Below are 20,284 nucleotides of genomic sequence, written 5' to 3'. Positions count from 1 at the left end.
GAAATTTCATTTTCAGGTCTATGCTCAAAAAGTGAATAAATGGATTATTATAACTACTGCATTAATATAATTTAGTACCATAAAATACAATACAAAATATTAAATAAAAAAAATTTAAATAAAGTATTTTCATTTCATTAAAATTAAAAAAAGAAAAATCGAAAAATTTTGACCACCATGCGAAGAGCACCAGAGAGGGATAAATAAGATGTTGCCTAATTTACATATGTTAAACATTTCAAAGTCACAATGCAATACATTTTGAGTAAAGGAAAGGTAAATGGTAGTCTATCTACCTGTAGTGCTTTTTTTTTTTTTACAAAACCTTTATTTTTAAGAACGTAAAGTAAGTTATTGATGGTTTAGTATCATCAGAATGAATTCCTCATGTCATGTAACAGAAACTGAAACACATTAACCACAGTCGTAACACACAGAAAGCGTTGAATAAAGTCATCGAGTGATTAACTGTGTTTTGTGTTGAAGGCCCGACGCTGATGTGCATCACGTTCCTATAAGAACCTCTTTGAGGCTACAGTTGCATATATGCAGGAACATCTGAATGTCTCTCGTCCCCTTTAAGAACAGATTATACACAGAACACTTGGATTGCATCCCTGAGCAATCAGTATAAAAATAATTCATCCAAAAAAATAGTGGTATCAAAAACTTTTTAAATATAAAATAATTTCATGTATATATGGACACTTAAGTCACCCTTAAAAATGTACAAATGTCATTGCATTTGATAGTAAAATATCAAACCAAGTTGCACTTATTTTAAAGAATGGCAGCAGACTTTAAGCAAAACATAAAAAATATGATAGATGATTTAATTATCTAGTGATAAAGATGAAATATGGGTAACACTTTACAATAAGGTCTCATGCATTGACTAAAATTAACTAATAATGTGCAATACATATGTTACAAATCAGTTACCGTTAGTTAATAAAAAACATTTCATTGTTTAGCTCCATAACTAATATTAACAGATTTTAAAGATTTTTTTCTCATTAAATAAAATACAGTTTTCATTCAATTATTTTAATAATCTATTAGTAAATGTCGAAATTAACATTAACTGAGATGAATAAATACCTTAAAATATATTTCATTGTTAGTTCATGTTAACAAATGGAACCTTTTTTTAAAGTGTTACCGAACAATGCATTGTGACACTTGTTGTGATGCAGAAAATTGAAGCTCTAGCATCATTTGTTTGGAAATGCAGCCTGGTTTGTTATATTTGTCTGCTAATGCAATGACATTCAGATATGTGTAAGTGTCCAAATACATTTTAGTCCCACTGTATGTGTATTTTGTCAGATCAAACTGTAAGGCACTTAATTTGTTGACGCCTCTCCGCACAGAAGGCGGTCCTCACTGTTTGACAGGCAGAGTGAAGGACCAATCACAGTGCTTAGAGCTTATCACACCTCTCAGACTCAAGTGAACTACATCTCCCATGAGCCTTAGCTTCAGCTGCACTAAAAACTGGAATGTCCAACTTCCTACTGGGAAGTTCAGCGGAACGACACTTCCAACTTGGGTAAATTCAAAACTGCGAGATGTTGGACATCAAGTAGGAATATTTCCACATGCGACTGTAGGGAACGCAGCATTTGACCTTTCACCTCTGCATAGCGAAGGTTACGGATAAATCACGCCTCAACCAAGAGCTTATTTCCACTGCAAAGGAAATGTGTAGTTTAATGCCACACGTGGCAAACACTTTAGCGTTCAGAAAACTCCCGGTAGAAGCTTCACATCTGGATGTGTCCGATCTAATAGTAGCGATTCAAGCTACGCGTTCCCGGGACGTCGGGCTGTCCGTTCATCCAGATTTCCCGTATGATCCGCTCTCTCTCCTCCAGCCGCTGCGCTCGCTCCAGCTCCTCCGCCGATGTGAAGATGTTGGTGTTGAGCGTGCGCTCGAAGCGCCGGTGCCGGCGGGCCGACAGGTCTGAGCTCGAGTCCCAGTCAGAATCAGAGTCGCTGCTGTCGCTGGCGGAGTCCGTGGGTCTCGGCCGCTTCTTAGCGACGCTGTGATGACGTTTACAGTCTGTACGGCAGGAAATCTGAACCACCAGCGCGAAGAGTGTGAGGAACAGACCCGCACACACACCGCACATGAAAAACAGCGCACATCCCTCTGGGTGCTCTGTGATGGAGAGAGAGAAAACACTTTTCAAGACAACATGGAAGCAAAATGGAACCAATTACTTTCTTAAAGGGATAGTTCACTCAAAACATTTTTTAATTCTGTCATCATTTGCTCACTCTCATGTTGTTCCAAACCTGTATGAGTTTCTTTCTTCTGCTGGGTAATCAAACAGTGGATTATACTTACATAGTAGGAAAAAAATATGGCTACCGTCAACTGTCTGTTACAACATTCTTTCAAATACCTTATTTTGTGTTCAACAGATAAAATAAACTAATACAGGTTTGATTCAACAAAAATATGAAGCAGCACAACTGTTTTCAGCGTTGATAATAATCAGAAATGTTTCTTGAGTAGCAAATCATCATATTAGAGTGATTTAGAGGATCATGTGACACTGAAGACTGGAGTAATGATGCTGAAAATTCAGCTTTGATCACAGGAGTAAATTACATTTTAAAATATATTCAAATAGAAAACAGTTATTTTAAATTATAATAATATTTCACAATATTACTGTTTAACTGTATTTTTGACCAAATAAATGCAGTCTTGGTGAGCAGAAGAAACGTCTTTCAAAAGCAATAAAAAAACTTACTGTCCCCAAGCTTTGTCCATCACAAATACTTAGTAAAATTGTAATATCTGTGGGTTACTAAGTGAGTTGTATATGATTTTAATGAGTTCGTTTGCCCATAAAATCTTTAAGATATTAGGTTAAACTTATTTGGCTTGCTGTCCGCTGGAGAGGGGCTCGATGAAGCAGCTTCAACTCGAGCTCTGATATACCCCCCCCCCCCCCCCATGGCTAAATGTAGGACCTGTTAATTAAAGGGCAAGGTACCTAAGATGAAGGTGGAGTTTGGGGAGGTGGAGGGATACTGGAACAGCTGATACTAGGGAGAGGTAAGCGGCAGCTTATATACTCTGTTTGTTGATTGAAAGATTGGATGGGCTCGCTCCTCCCTAACTTACGTTTAGGAACTTCATTTAAATTATCTTTGTAAAAAAAAAAAAACTTCACCCATTTGCATTAAGAGGTCCATTGTTAGACAACCAGTCATACTATTGAATGGTCGTGCAACATTCTTTCATTTTCCCCTGAGACAAGAGAAATCCACTATTTACCTTTTTCACTTCCTCCTACAATGACGCAAAAATCGTCATTTGACGTCATTGTAGGAGGAAGTGTAAAAAGGGGGGATTTCTGTATAGACTACAAGCACAAATTCCCACCCTTTCAAACCCGCCCATAGGGGGTTGGACCTAATGCGCTAACAGAGCTGTCACAGATCAGTGGGTGGGACTTCACTTGCAGATACTCAATATCAGCCATCTTGTTTATAAGCTAAGCTAACAAGCGCTGTGGAGATAGGAAGTTACGACAATGACAGAAGAAACTAAACATGATATGGAAGAAGAGGATTTTGAAATTCTGCTGCTCGAATCCGCTGTTCGTGGCTATCTTTACGAGCCGCAATATAGTGAAGAGCAGCTGAGCCTGATGGAGGAACAGGAGGCGGACGAGGAGCCCGGGCTGGCTCGAGCTGGGCGGGCTGCTGGTGCCTGTGCTCTCGCTGTGCGCTACGGACACAGATAGAGTCCGTCTGCTGCAGAGAATTTCAACGATCGCAATTTCTCCTGGACGAAATCTCTGAATCAGACGAGCACACGGACGTTTGTGTTGTGATGTGAACCATCCTAGTTTCGCACCGCATATGTTCTGACTGAACATCCAGGTATCGTGCAATAATTCACCATATAGAAAGAAATACAAACGATGAGTAATTCGCTAATGAGTTTGCCAATGTAACGGGTTCGTTGTTGTGGGAAGAAGAAGGCGGAAACCGGCGAACATTTAAACATTTTAATAATAAAATAAACAAATACAAAACAAAAGTATAAGCCAGCTGGCCACACACAACAGAAACAAAACATAAAATCAGGCCTGTTCCTTTTGTGCTTCCGTTCCTCCGTGAGAGATATGAGACCGCTGCGTCTCACAGGTGTCATTCATTATCACTCGCGCCGTCCTCTCACGCCCCTCGCCCTCGTCCTGCTCGCCACAGCCAACTAACTAGACATTTTGTGTGAAATGAATTTCAAACTCATTTGGCAGCTAACGTTAGCCTTGTAGACGGAAGAGTGATTTCTCTGATGTTTGCGCTGTTCTGGATTAGTGGGAGTGGCTTGCGGAGCTGTGCAACGTGGTGCATTGTGGGAGTTGTTGTCTTACATACAAATGCGCCCTAAAGTTATTTTCTGTCTTTTCTCGGTCAAGAGGGCACCAAATTCAAAATTTCTTTTACATTTCGACTACATATATAACCCACTTTCAATAAAGATTAATGTTGAAATGGGTGAAGTGACCCTTTAAGAACGAGATCCTGCTGACTACTTAATAATGAATATATATTTTTGAGTTTATCTATAGAGTTGTTGAGTGCTTGCATTCAGAGATCCTCCTCAGATGTGTGTGTTGTACCTGTGATGTAGGTGTAGATCCACCTCAAATGTGTGTGTTGTACCTGTGATGTAGGTGTAGATCCACCTCAGATGTGTGTGTTGTACCTGTGATGTAGGTGTAGATCCACCTCAGATGTGTGTGTTGTACCTGTGATGTGGGTGTAGATCCACCTCAAATGTGTGTGTTGTACCTGTGATGTAGGTGTAGATCCACCTCAGATGTGTGTGTTGTACCTGTGATGTAGGTGTAGATCCACCTCAGATGTGTGTGTTGTACCTGTGATGTAGGTGTAGGCCGTCAGCATGCTGCTGATGAGAGTCATGTCTGGTCTGATCACGCTGGAGACGGTTGGGTTCGGATCGCTTTCTCCAGACGGAACCGGCTTTTCCGAATAAGGACCAGAACTCCGGCCTCGCGTCGACCTCCCTGCCATCAAATGCACACAATCATCACCATCACCATCATGAGATCGTTACAAAACAGAAAGTTTATATTTCTATGGTTGGTTAAAACGCCCCAAGCTTTTATGTCTGGGAATAAACAAAAGAATAAGTTGGATTTACATCAATAATTCATAATAATACATGTTCTCATCGTGTGTGTGCAGGATTTTCGTTAAATAATACATTATATTTCCATTAGTTTTTTCACAGGAAATGCATTGTGGGTGTTTTATCTTTAGTCCGGTTCTGTTCAAAAGTCAAAAACACGGCGGTAGCTACAGCAACTATCAGCATCTGTACACAGAGAGTGTGTGTGGTTTCAGATCAGTGTTTCCCATCATCGCCATTAGGCTGATTCCAGTCAGAACTTCTGCTGAGGTTGTGTGTGTTTAGGTTCAGTGATTATGGTTTGCTTCTCACCTGGCGCGGAGTCCGAGGTCAGAGACGGGGTCCCGTCAGGAGGGGCGCTGTCTCCCACCACGTTGGGGTCATGAGGCACTGATGGGGGAGAGGGGAACGATGGGTGCCTGGAAACCGACTCCTGCACGAGTTTCTTTGGGACTGCAGAGAAACACATAATTCAATAATTCACCAAAAAACATATTTCTACTCATAAATCACCTTTCTACCCCCTTACACACACACTAACAATGCATTAGAGACACTATTCCCTCCGCTGCGATCACGAGTCCGTCCGACATACACGCAGAAAAACAAGAGTGTCTTTGTTCAGTGAAACAAATGGAATATAGTGGCAATCATCAGGGTCTAAAACTGGAAGAGTGGACAAAATGACCACAAATTGGCTAATTTGAAAGATAAGATCCCATAGATACTGGGGAATATAAACTTCCTGAAATCCCAGTTGTGTAGTAAGGATTTGTTTAAATTATAGTGACTATCACTGGAATTTGATTACATTTGGCACGTGTTCTCAGGCTGAGTTTTGTGATGTTTTACGCTCATAAAACTCTAGTCAGTTAGTCATTACGGGCCACATTAAATGTCCTGGTTCATATCTGACAAAACAAATTACATTTGATAACTCTTTGTTAGGAGTTCATCTAAAAACAGGACCAATTGAGTGAATATTGGCCTAGATAGAGCTTTAAAAAATATACAATTTCTGATTATTATCAATGTAGAAAACAAATGTGCTGCTTTATATTTTTGTGGACACTGATCCATTGATGAATAGGAAGTTCAAAATATCTATTTGAAATAGAAATATTTTGTAACATTATAAATGTATTTACTGTAACATTTGTTTTAGTAGTCTTTGCTGAATAAAAGTATTCATTGCTTTAAATTATTCTATTTTTAATGACCTCAAGGGTTTGAACGGTAGTGTACAGTACTATATAGGCCTACTATATTATATCACTTACATTATCATATATAACATATTATTATTATACATAACTATAAAATTAAATAATTCAATGGAAACAATATAAATTAAATAACATAACTTATTTGCTGCTTACACCCCTAAACAGGCTGCCAATGCCAGAGAGGTCTGGTTTGTGCACACACACACACACACACACACACAGTTCCAGTAACACACAGCATTTATTTTAAACCCTCTCTGAATAAACATGGCACCAAATTTAGCGAAACAGTTAAACTCTAGAGAGTCTGGAAACAGCCTGAGGACTCTCTCTCTCTCTCTCTCTCTCTCTCTCTCTCTCTCTCTCTCTCTCTCTCTCTCTCTCTCTCTCTCTCTCTCTCTCTCTCTCTCTCTCTCTCTCTCTCTTTCCAGTGCCAGTTACTGATGATGACAGAGTTATTCTGCACGCGCACACACACACTTTCTCTGAGGGAGGTCGAACTAAAGGACTGACACAATAATCACTCTTTATCTCTCTCTCTCTGTGTGTGTGTGTGTGTGTGTGTGATTGTAATGCCCCTGGAGCAATTACAGTCCACTCACTGATTGGGGGTAATTTGAGGCACATGTGAGCTTATGTATATGTGTGTGTGTGTGTTTAAAGAAAAAATATTCACAAATGAAATCCTCAAATATAAGTCTAGTTTCAGAAGAAATCTCAAAATGCAGATTTGCCGAGACTCAACACGATTTCAGAAATGTCTCATCAAATTCCAAGACCAAAGACCAAATGGGGTTATGCATCAATTTTATAGCTCTATACTGTATGTCAGACAATTTGTATCTATTTTTATTTCTCCAAAAGAATTTTAAAGACATGTGAGACAAAGGTCTCTTTGCCTTTATTAGAAAGGAGAGAATAGACAGGAAAGCACAGGAGAGAGGGGATGAGGATTGGCAAAGGATCTCGCGCCGGGACTCAAACTCGGGTCTAAGGCTATCGGCTCCAACACAAGATGGTTCATAACGGAGAAACTATGAACTATGAAAGAGCATCCTCTGAGCTATTGGAGCGATCAAAACATCAGTATCTTAACCAGTACAACACACACTGTAAAAAATATTGTTGGTTTAACTTAAAAAAGTAAGTTACCTGGTTGCCTTTGTAATTTGAATGAACTCAAATTTTTGAGTTAATACAATGAAGGAGATTGGTTTAATAAATAGAAATTCAAAATATTATGTTCTCTGAAGCACATTAATTATCTAAGTTGATTTGACCAAAAGATAAAAAGTTGTGATAACAAATCATGAAAATAATTTTTTACAATGCAGCAACACTGACTCAACCAATGGTGTGAGTTTGGGGCGGGGCTATCGGTTTAACCAACCAATGGGAGACAAGGGGAGTCTGAAAACAGTCACTGTTTTTGCAATTCTGTTTGGAGACGAGTGGCACAGAAATCACACTCTTTTTGTTTAAATACAAAGGGAAAAAAGAGAGAACAGAGAACAGTAAACGAATCAACATGGAAATATTCCTGTCATCAGTGTCAAACTAAACCATTCCAGACCTCAAAATGTGTGTGTGTGTGTGTGTGTGTGTGTGTTTTCTCTGGCATTGTACAACTCTATTATGGGCCGTATGCTGATTTATGCAGGAAACAGACACACTTAACTCACTGAAGTGTGGCATTCTGGGACAGCTGGAGTCCTTGCTGCTCAAATAGAGATCTACTAATAACTACAGCAATCTGTCTGTGTGTAAGACATCAATGAACAGAACACCAGCCAAACCGCATACAACACACACATCCTGAAACCACAGAAAGTGCTATTGAGATTCAGTATCAGTGTGCAAACAAAGCACAAAAAAGAATAGAGGAGAGATTGTGTGTGTGTCTTATTTGTTTTTCCTTGTTTCCACCCAGAACACCCCAGCAACGGCATAGGAACATGTTTTTCACGTGCAAACACTAATCATGGAAAAATGATTCTACACATGGAAAATTTCTTCACAAAATATAAAAATGCTGTTTAAATGCATGTGAGTGAAAAGTATGATTTATAAGCTGTGGGGACCAAAAAAACACACACACACACACACACACACACACACACACACACACACACACACACACACACACACACACACACACACACACACACACACACACACACACACACACACACACACACACACACTCACACTCACACTCTCTCACTCACTCACTCACTCACTCACTGTCTCTCTTACTCACTGTCTCACTCACTCACTCACTGTCTCACTGACTCACTGTCTCACTCACTCACTGTCTCACTCACTCACTGTCTCACTCACTCATTCACTCACTCACTGTCTCACTCACTGTCTCACTCACTCACTCACTCACTGTCTCACTCACTCACTCACTGTCTCACTCACTCACTGTCTCACTCACTCATTCACTCACTCACTGTCTCACTCACTGTCTCACTCACTCACTGTCTCACTCACTCACTGTCTCACTCACTCACTCACTCACTGTCTCACTCACTGTCTCACTCACTCACTGTCTCACTCACTCACTCACTCACTCACTGTCTCACTCACTCACTCACTGTCTCACTCACTGTCTCACTCACTCATTCACTCACTCACTGTCTCACTCACTGTCTCACTCACTCACTGTCTCGCTCACTCACTCACTGTCTCACTCACTCACTCACTCACTCACTGTCTCACTCACTCACTCACTCACTCACTCACTCACTGTCTCACTCACTCACTCACTGTCTCACTCACTGTATCACTCACTCACTGTCTCACTCACTCACTCACTGTCTCACTCACTCACTGTCTCACTCACTCACTCACTGTCTCACTCACTCACTCATTCACTCACTCACTGTCTCACTCACTCACTGTCTCACTCACTCACTGTCTCACTCACTCACTGTCTCACTCACTCACTGTCTCACTCGCTCACTCACTCACTCACTCACTGTCTCACTCACTCACTCTCACTCACTCACTCACTCACTGTCTCACTCACTCACTCACTGTCTCACTCACTCACTCACTCACTCACTCACTCACTGTCTCACTCACTCACTCACTCTCTCACTCACTCACTCACTCACTCACTCACTCACTCACTCACTCACTCACTCACTCACTCACTGTCTCACTCACTCACTGTATCACTCACTCACTGTCTCACTCACTCACTCACTCACTCACTGTCTCACTCACTCACTGTCTCACTCACTCACTGTCTCACTCACTCACTCATTCACTCACTCACTGTCTCACTCACTCACTCATTCACTCACTCACTGTCTCACTCACTCACTGTCTCTCTTACTCACTGTCTCACTCGCTCACTCACTCACTCACTGTCTCACTCACTCACTCACTCTCACTCACTCACTCACTCACTGTCTCACTCACTCACTCATTCACTCACTCACTGTCTCACTCATTCACTCACTCACTGTCTCACTCACTCACCGCTCACTCGCTCACTCACTGTCTCACTCGCTCACTCACTCACTCACTGTCTCACTCACTCACTCACTCTCACTCACTCTCTCACTCACTGTCTCACTCACTCACTCACTCACTCACTCACTGTCTCACTCATTCACTCACTCACTGTCTCACTCACTCACCGTCTCACTCGCTCACTGTCCCACTCACGCTCTCACTCACTCAATTTCAATTTTCAATTTCAAATCAGCTTTATTAGCATGACTGTGTAACACAATGTTGCCAAAGCATATTAAATATAAATAATAAAACAAACAGTGAACATATATGTATAAATCATGTCATATGTAGCATTGTAAATATATAGATAAATAAACACAATCTATCTTAATAAATAGATAAATAAATACATTTGATCACTCTGGAGAATTAGCTGTCTCTGGCGTTGTGAATAGCTAGCACATATTTAGCCGCTAGTGCAGCTGTATTAACATCTTCTCCCAGTAAGAAGGACATTTTGACAGTGTCGCTCAGTTCATAGAATGATGGGATCAAGGCTTCAAATTTGGGCAGAAAAGTGTCTCTTATACTGGTATATTTAGAGCAGAAAAGCAGAAAGTGTTCCTCATCCTCTATGTGCTGTAGATCACAGTGTCTACAGATCCTCTGCTCTCTCTCTGTCCATGTCTGTCTATGTCTTCCTCTCTCTATCTCTAGATCATGGTCACTTAATCTGTATTTGGAGAGGATTTGTCTGTCTTTAAAATGTTTAATAAATAGATAACTGGCCAATTTAGTGGTTCTATTGAGGGTCGAGTAACATTGGAGTTTTTTCTGGAGGTCAAAATGAGCTTTTAGTGATTGATCATGAGTGTCTTTTAGGTATGTGTGGATTTCTTTAACAGTAGTTGTGGGGCTGTAGCTGTGGTCAGTGGGGAGTGTAGTCTGATGGACGAGTTGAAGAGCGAGTGTGTTTAGAGGATTATTCACACACTCACTCACTGTCTCACTCGCTCACTCACTCACTCACTGTCTCACTCACTCACTCACTGTCTCACTCACTGTCTCACTCGCTCACTCACTCACTGTCTCACTCACTCACTCACTCACTCACTCACTCACTCACTCACTCACTCACTCACTCACTGTCTCACTCACTCACTCACTCACTCACTGTCTCACTCGCTCACTCACTCACTGTCTCACTCACTCACTCACTCACTCACTCACTGTCTCACTCACTCACTGTCTCACTCACTGTCTCACTCGCTCACTCATTCACTGTCTCACTCACTCACTCACTCACTCACTCACTGTCTCACTCACTCACTCACTCACTGTCTCACTCGCTCACTCACTCACTGTCTCACTCACTCACTCACTCACTCACTCACTCACTGTCTCACTCACTCACTCACTCACTCACTCACTCACTCACTCACTCACTCACTGTCTCACTCACTGTCTCACTCGCTCACTCACTCACTGTCTCACTCACTGTCTCACTCACTCACTCACTCACTCACTCACTCACTCACTCACTCACTGTCTCCCTCACTGTCTCACTCACTCACTCACTCACTCACTCACTCACTCACTCACTCACTCACTGTCTCACTCACTCACTGTCTCACTGTCTCACTCACTCACTCACTCACTCACTCACTCACTCACTGTCTCACTCACTCACTGTCTCACTGTCTCACTCACTCACTCACTCACTGTCTCACTCACTGTCTCGCTCACTCACTCGCTCACTCACTGTCTCGCTCACTGTCTCGCTCACTCACTCGCTCACTGTCTCGCTCACTCACTCACTCGTTGACCTTTAGAACCCAGTGGCATTTTCATGGCAGGTGCTGATGAGCAAATGATGATGTAACATGTGTGTGTTAATGTTGAGAGAAACACTGTTTGCTTCACTGTCTTTCATTAGAGCAGGTGTAGGAGGGGATATTGGGCAGTGTTGTGTTTGTTGTTGTGTAATAGTGATTAGTCTCAGTCAGCGTAATCTTTAATTGTGATGTTTATGCTCTTGTACAATATCAAACTCCCTGTGTAGGACGGAAATTCCTGATCCTCTCCTTAAAGCTGAAGTGTGTCAATTCTGAAGTGTGTAAAAATGGTAATGCAAAAATAATGAACACTCATACCAGAATTATATTTTTGTAATGACAATGTTGATATGTTTGGTCTTCGCAGAATAGATCTGCTGCTATGGGACTTGCTACTGCCAATACACACACGACACACTGCTGTGAGCAAGTAAGACATGCTGCTACTGTACAATACAGCAAACATTAAATACCCGTAGCAGATCTATACAGGTGGAGCTGGGGAAGGTGGAGGGTTTCTGAAAGTATATAATCATATGTGCCCTATAGAGAATGATGTGATTGTAAGCAGATTGAGTTAAAGGCATAGTTCACAAAAAAAAAATTCTGTCATCATTTACTTCCAAACCGGTATGAATTTCTTTCTTCTGCTGAACACAAAAGAAAATATTTTGAAGAATATGGGTAACCAAACAATTGATGGACCCCGTTGACTTCCATAGTGTGAAAAATAAATACTATTAAAGTCAATGGGGCCCATCAGCTGTTTTTGGGTGAACTATCCCTTTAAGGGCCTATCAGCCTGCGCCATCTAGAGTTTCATGACAGAACTTTGTATATATAATGTACATCAATTCATCACTTTACTGGAACAAACATGGTGAAAAGGCATTCTTATTGAGTTTGATTCATTTCAGGAGTTTAATAAGCAGTTGCTCAGGTATAAAGTACATCAACGTGACAATACAATTATCAGTTTAAAAGACATTAAAAATGGCAAAACCAGATTTTTTCACATTAAACATCATAACACAACAATTTACTAGGGTTTAGAGTTATTTTAAAGCTTCAATGATGTCAAGTGGACTTCCACAGATACTCCCTTCTCAGTGTCCAGAGAGCATTGAAAACCTTTGTGTGCCGTGTGTGTGTGTGTGTGTATATATAAAGAAGAAAAGAGACAGCTGTTATCGTTGCAGAGCTAATATTAGATCCTCACATGAAAACTCTCAGCTCTTTCGAAGTCTTTCAGATGCAATAGACAGAGAGAGACTGCGATGAAAAGTCAAGATGAAAGTCATATGATGGAGGGAAGGTTGCATGTAAATGTGTGTTTTGTCCTCCTATAGTTACTGAACATTATTGTTTAACATCAATGATGCCTCAGTGGAAAAGGTAAAAACACGAAGCAGGTTTTATGAGCCTTTAAAATAACCAGGGACTAACGTTACGCGTTCAGACTCAGGTTTCACTGTACTGACACACAGTTTGCTTTACCAGTACGCCGTCCAGCAGGAATGCATTCTGGGAATTGCCAAAATTCCAGCCTGATCCCTCTCACAGAACTGGTTCTCTATTCCGTATGAGACAATTGTGGAAAACAATGTTTGAGGACACACACACACACACACACACAGATGTGAAGGACATTAAGATGTTGCGACATAGACGTCAAAGTGGTCAACAAACTTGTTCCCAAAGTAAACACATGTGCACGCATGTAAGTTTCTTTAGGCACTTTTAGATTTCAATCTTTTTCTTGTTATATGAATGACAGATTAAAACTGTCCTATTTACAAAATTTGGCCTTTATCAACTATCTGTGCTATTTTGCATGTTTTTCGTGTATAAAATCAACACCTCTCATATTACTAGCCATTTTATGCAATCATCATAAAATCATAAAACAATCATCAAACACTTCAAATTTCATCTCAAATGTCTCAGTAAAATGATTTTAGCTCATTTTACTCCTTGTTTGGATTTTCAAAGCTTGTCCTCTTGTCGCAGACCAACTTTAAAATATGGAAATGCATCATTTTTAAAGCTTGGAAAATCTAAACAAGGAAAATGAACAAACCATTTAATTTCAGTGAGAAGGTTGAGATGAAGTATGAGATATCATGTAATTTGAGAATAAAACAAAGAAAAATCAAGGCAAATATAACAATATATTATAATTATTATTTATTATATTAAAAAATAAAGATAGTTATTATTTTATCATATTTTATTGGGTGTATTTCCACTCAAAGCATGTGTCAAAATATGATTAAATTTGTATATTTATGATTCGTAAATTGCTAGCCTTAGCACGGGATCAGCATTTTATTGCAAAAATGTTTCAAATGTAATTTCCACCGCAAAATGTTATTAATTGAGATGTGTTGGAAATTATATTAAATGGCCTGTGACACACATATAAAGACTATTGGATTATGTTAGTAGACACATTTAATATACAAGGTCTAAAAGTGTCCTTTAAAAGAGTTTAATGTCTACAAGTGCACAGGGCCAAAAGTGCCCAGAGATGAAGAAACACACACACACACACACACACACACACACACACACACACACACACACACACACACACACACACACACACACACACACACACACACACACACACACACACACACACACACACACACACACACACACACACACACATTCATAAATGGCAGATCAGTGAAACATCCAAAGAATGTTTTTCTACACACTATGTGTAGAGAGAGAGAGAGAGAGAGAGAGAGAGAGAGAGAGAGAGAGAGAGAGAGAGAGAGAGAGAGAGAGAGAGATGGATGGTGTTTTCTCTCTGTAGATCCACCTGGACAAACACAGTCACGTTACGGCATTGTTACTGAACTGAATTGGCACTGATAAAGAACACACACACGCAGCGCTGACTCTGTGTTTGTGCTGACACGGCAGACAAACCCACAATACCCAAACACACACACACAAAGAGCCACGGTAGATATACACACGCTCAAAGTCACACATTAACTGCAGCAAATCAGACAAAGTTCTGGAGGAAAGCCTGAAAGAATCAGGCCAGAACGGTTGATGTTCCTGTGGAGACTCAAAGCTCAGTTCTGCATTACTGTGTTCCTGAAGTTTCAGCCTCAAATGATGCATATTATACACAAAAATCACAAGAGATCTCCAAAACAGCGAGCTCAAAACTGATCGGCCGGTTTTACATCATAGTATTATAGAGCGGTGCAGGGATGACGTCAAATAGTAAAATAATTCATATTATAATTCATATATTCACATAACTGGATGATACTTAGTAAATTACACACCCATATGGAAAATGCAAATTTTAAAGCGGTTGTGTTTATTTAAAAAAAAGTATATGTAATTAGTAAGAACATTTGAGATGTGGTGAGTGTGTGTAATTTACTGTACAACCCAAATCCAGAAAAATTGGGACATTTTGTACAATGCAATAAAATCAAGAATGTGCAATTTGTTAATTATTTTTTAAAGGGGTCATATAATGCCATTTTTGTACAAGCTAATATGATTCATTAGGGTCTAAATTAAAAGTTTGTAATATACTTTAATTACAAATTCTCATTAGTATTGTAAGAAAACACTTATTTTACTTGGTCAAAAACAGCACTGTTTTGAGCACACTGTTTCAGTGCATATGACTTTAAATGATAATGAGCTTCGCTCACCCCGCCCCTCTGTTCTGTGTCTATGTTTGTAACACAATAACACAATAACCATAACGCGTTGTTCATTATAAATGTGGGATTATGAATTATATTGAGAACGTCGTACATAGAAAACATGCCGTAATGTACCCTGAGTGTAAACCTTAGACGCATTCATTGTGAAGCGTGCAGCTAGCGATCTGCAAAGATTAATATACTAATATAAAGTTTAATAAAACGTTACACTCACTTCAGGTGTTCTAGACGTTCAGCAGGAACACGAATAGCTGGTACAGATCCTTTTTTCATGAGCAGCTTCTTAGCAAAACCAGCTTTATACTGACCCTCGTTTATAAAGCAGTCTGGTGAGAAATGATTCGCAGCGAACATGAAAGCATTGACGTTGCTCGTGGGAATATTCCCTTCGAAAACAAACTCAGCCACTGCGTCTTCAGCGGTTCGATTAAGGAACATTAAAATGACTGTGTTCGTTATTACACCCAAGAACAGAACACCACAATCGCTTAGACGCCATTCTGCTCATAGACAGTGCTCCAGCAGATCAACAATGGCCGCGCCGGTCCGCGCGGACTATGATTGACAGCTCCCTCACGAGCGAGGGCGGGTCTGTGTTGAAACGCTGCTGTCAATCAACAATTGTGGGAGGGGCTTCCGAGCGTGTGACGTCACACGGTCGAACGGCTCGATTGGAGGCAGGGGAAAACATATAAGGAGATTAAAAAAAAAACACTGGATGGATTTTTATCATTATATGATGGCTGTGTACAGACACTGCCAACACACATTTCAGTACAATCAACTTGTAAAAGTGCATGTACCATTATATGACCCTTTAACCTTTATTTACCTGACAAAAGTGCAACAAAAAAAAGTCAAACTATTTCACTGATCAACTTAAGTGTATTTTGTAAACATAAACAAATTTTGATTTCCGCACAGAATTCTGTTATAATAATAATAATAATCTTTATTTTATATAGTGCCTTTAAAAGTAGCATCTCAAAGCACTGTACATAAAAATAATGAGGTTAAAGACACACATAACAGTCCAGGCAGTAAACACTAAACAAGCAATAAAAAATAAACAGCCAATATAATAACAAACAAAATAATCACATGGATCACAGTAAAAGCTACCCTAAAAAAGTAAGTTTTAAAGCACCAATGGATTCTGCATTCCTAATCTCAGAGGGCAGGGAATTACACAATTTAGAGCCAAAGAAGAAAAAGCCGATCACCCATAGTTTTTTAGGCGTGTTGTTTGGATATAAACCATATTATATAAAACAGCGTTGTCGTGGAAACCAGGAGAAACATTGTGCCATGAACGAACAAGTTATAGAAGGCTTTTTTTCAGTCCACAAATCACCAACATTCACGATGGATTTAAAGTAGTAACGCTAACCGTAACCATGGTATTGTGGCAGAAATAGTCCAATGTTTTTACATTATTCATTTCAGGGTTCATTATTAATTTCCTTTTGAGAGTGAAATTCAAGTGCTTTCACTACTTTTTCCAGCACTTCAAAGATCTAAATATTATACATTTAAATGTTATTTTTAATGTGTTCAAAAATATTTTTTACACAACCACTTGCTTTAGTGGTTTAAAATAACCAGACTTGAACAAGTCTAAATTAGCTTGGTCTGGTTTTGGATATATTGTGAACTGCAGAACAGAAGACTAGTTTATTCCTGATGTAAATCTTCAGAAATAACACACACATTATCAACCGTTGTGTGTATTGACTCTGTCACGGGCCCTTATTAAGATTACACACATGGCATTGAAGGTTATGAAAGCAGATTGATCTCGTAACATGTCTGGCGGCTCATATCTGCGAGGGAACCTCAAACTCAAAGCGTATGTTTACAGTGAGCAGCTTTAATAAGCGCACGCTGCGCTCGCATCTCGCATGATTAAAACTAAGCTGTGAATTCAATTGCTCTGTTTGGTGAAAACGTGTGTGCCAAAACTCTGTCCAGACAAATTAGTGTTAATAGGCACGAGTCTGGCACATAAATCCACATGTGCTGCAAATATTCTCTCGGTGTCTTTAAATGGGGATGAAAGTCTGTACACACAAATACACACACACACATGCTGTGGATATTAATGGACATGGAGGCCATTTAAAGTTCTGTAGCGGTTCTGTTTTTGAAAGAAGACTGCATTTATTTGATTTAAAAAAAAAAAACAGTAATATTATTATGTTCAATATTATTGCAAGTGTTTTCTTTTTTAATATATTTTAAAATGCAAGTTATTCCTGTGATCAAAGCTGAATTTTCAGCATCATTACTCCAGTCTTCAGTGTCACATGATCCTTCAGAAATCATTCATTTTTCTCATTATTATCAAAGTTGAAAACAGTTCTGATGTTTCATATTTTTGTGGAAAATATGATAATTTTTACAGGATTATTTGATGAATAGAGAGTTCAAAAGATCAGCATTTATTTGGAACAGAAATCTTTTGTAACATTATAAGTGTTTTAACAGTCACTTTTGATTAATCTAATTCATCCTTGCTGAATAAAAGTAGTTTTTTTTTCCAGACCCCCAACTTTTAAACCAACTTTTTAAACTTTTGTGATATGTTAAGGGATGGCATGACACAGCGAAGAAACCGGGAAATAACATTGTGGAGATTTCACAGATCTCAGAAGACATGCATAATGTACAGTTGTGTTCATGGCATCTTATTTACTACTAACTCAAACAAATGTTGAATATCTGATGCCATGAACCTCACAAATACATTGTCAAATCCAGCAAATGTAGTTCCTCAGAAGAACTCATTGTAAAGGCTGTAAATGCAAATTGTTTCCTGGTGGACTGATATAAACCTGTGCACTTTGACTCCTGGAAAATATACAAACCCAGGCAATCAATGATGGAGTGAACATGAGAGACCTGAATAAAACATCTGTACAACTAACTACATCTGCTCAACCAGTCATTCCTTCAGGACACAAAGAGTTAACAGAGCCCAGGGAAGAGAGAGAGAGAGAGAGAGAGAGAGAGAGAGAGAGAGAGAGAGAGAGAGAGAGAGAGAGAGAGAGAAGAGAGAGAGAGAGAGAGAGAGAGAGAGAGAGAGAGAGAGAGAGAGAAATCACACTCTGACTGTAGAGACGGGCCGACACCGACAGAACTGGCGGCCCAGAGAGAGACGCGTCTGCCCGTACTGTGAGCAGGGAGAAGTGGAGACCGAGCAACACTTCCTCACCCGCTGCCCCAACTATGAGGACATTAGAGGGACTTTTTATACAAAATTTGAAATACTTTGCCCTAACGTCCTACAATTAGACAACAAAACACAATTTCAACACTTATTAGGTGAAAAAACAGATTGTATCATATTAGCAGCAAGATACATTGATGCTTGTCACAAAAAGAGAGAGTCCACGACTAATCAGTGATGCGCCCACACACACACACACACACACACACACACACACACACACACACACTTACACACTGAATTCTAAATTGTTCAGAGAATTTTTTAAATGTTCATAAACTGTTCTAATTATTATTATTATTATTATTATTTATGTATTTATTTTTATTTGGTACACTGTTAATTTGTACAATTAATTTAATTTGTACATTTAGATTTAAGTCATATTATAATATTTTATTATTTTGATGTCTTTATGTATTCCAAGCTTTGGCAATATTGTATTGTGTACAGTCATGCCAATAAAGCAATTTTGATTGAATTGAATTGAGAGAGAGAGAGAGAGAGATTTAAAAGGGGAGAAATATGAAGAAAAAGAAAAGAAAACAGAAGATCACCAGAGGAAGGCAGATATTCATTTAGAAACAAAGAGACTAGAGATGGAGAACAAGACACACACACACACACACACACACACACACACACACACACACACACACACACACACACACACACACACACACACACACACACACACTCACACACACATTCAAACTCTCTCAAACAGTCACTTCATTGAGAAAAACCTCAAAATCTCACAACAGGATATGAAATCAGAAACACACTTACAAACACATGCTGGTGAAAATCTGTTCCTCACACTCTTATTCTGTCCTCCGGTCAGCGTCTACCTGTGCACACGTGTGTGTTCGCCGTCACACACAGACGGAGGAAGCGTAAACCAAAACTCCACGACTAATCACACATCGGATCTCCTCAAGAATCTCATGTGACCTCCTGCCTTTCTTCCTTCAGCGCCGTTCTCCTGATTCACGGCTTTTCCCTCCGCTGAGAGAGCAGCACTGATCACCTCAGTGAACACACACACACACACACGCTCAGCCTACCAGCGAAACGACAGAGAGGGGCAGGAGTTACTCTGGAGGGGCGTGTAGCTTTGAGTCAGTGTGTGTGTGTGTGTGTGTGTGTGTGTGTGTAAGACAAAACCAGACAAAAGGAAACAGGAAGTGACATTAGAGATTCATTCAGTGGACATTGTGGCTTTGGAACTTGATCTTCCTCTCTCTCTCTCTCTCTGTCTCTCACTCTCTTTCTCAAACACACTCGTTCTCTCTCTCTCTCTCTCTTACACACACACACTCGTTCTCTCTCTCTCTTACACACACACACTCGTTCTCTCTCTCACACACCCACTCGTTCTCTCTCTCTCTCTTAAACACACACACTCGTTCTCTCTCTCTCTCTCGTTCTCTCACTCTCTTTCTCAAACACACTCGTTCTCTCTCTCTCTCACACACCCACTCGTTCTCTCTCTTACACACACACACTCGTTCTCTCTCTCTCTCTCTCTCTCTCTCTCTCTCTCGTTCTCATCCCTCTCTTTCTCAAACACACTCGTTCTCTCTCTCTCTCTCTCTCACACACACCCACTCGTTTTCTCTCTCTCTCTT

At 39.9% G+C, this 20,284-nt stretch overlaps 1 protein-coding gene across 1 annotated transcript; it reads right to left on the bottom strand.

Moving 5' to 3' along the window:
- Positions 1 to 1,015: 1,015 nt before the first annotated feature.
- LOC130103240 (protein eva-1 homolog A) lies at positions 1,016 to 19,675 on the bottom strand. The gene is made up of 4 exons (XM_056269450.1): positions 19,443 to 19,675; positions 5,498 to 5,638; positions 4,911 to 5,060; positions 1,016 to 2,164 (listed from the first exon to the last, which is right to left on the bottom strand). Exons 3-4 carry the CDS (start codon positions 4,954 to 4,956, stop codon positions 1,788 to 1,790), a joined length of 423 nt encoding a protein of 140 aa, XP_056125425.1. The 5' UTR covers positions 4,957 to 5,060; positions 5,498 to 5,638; positions 19,443 to 19,675; the 3' UTR covers positions 1,016 to 1,787.
- Positions 19,676 to 20,284: the final 609 nt, after the last annotated feature.

This window comes from Rhinichthys klamathensis, unplaced genomic scaffold, assembly GCF_029890125.1.
Source record: "Rhinichthys klamathensis goyatoka isolate OS25496 unplaced genomic scaffold, OSU_Roscu_1.1 h1tg000281l_1, whole genome shotgun sequence".
Lineage (NCBI taxonomy): Eukaryota > Metazoa > Chordata > Actinopteri > Cypriniformes > Leuciscidae > Rhinichthys > Rhinichthys klamathensis.
Note: the sequence above shows the minus strand (reverse complement) of the source record. Positions and strands in the feature narration are given on the sequence as shown.

Bases quoted from the DNA above. Each gene is read 5' to 3' on its own strand.
- LOC130103240 (XM_056269450.1), bottom strand. From the start codon at position 4,956: ATGACTCTCATCAGCAGCATGCTGACGGCCTACACCTACATCACAG. The intron at 2,165-4,910 runs GTACAACACACA...TCTCCATCACAG, and splicing joins GGCCTACACCTACATCACAG to AGCACCCAGAGGGATGTGCG.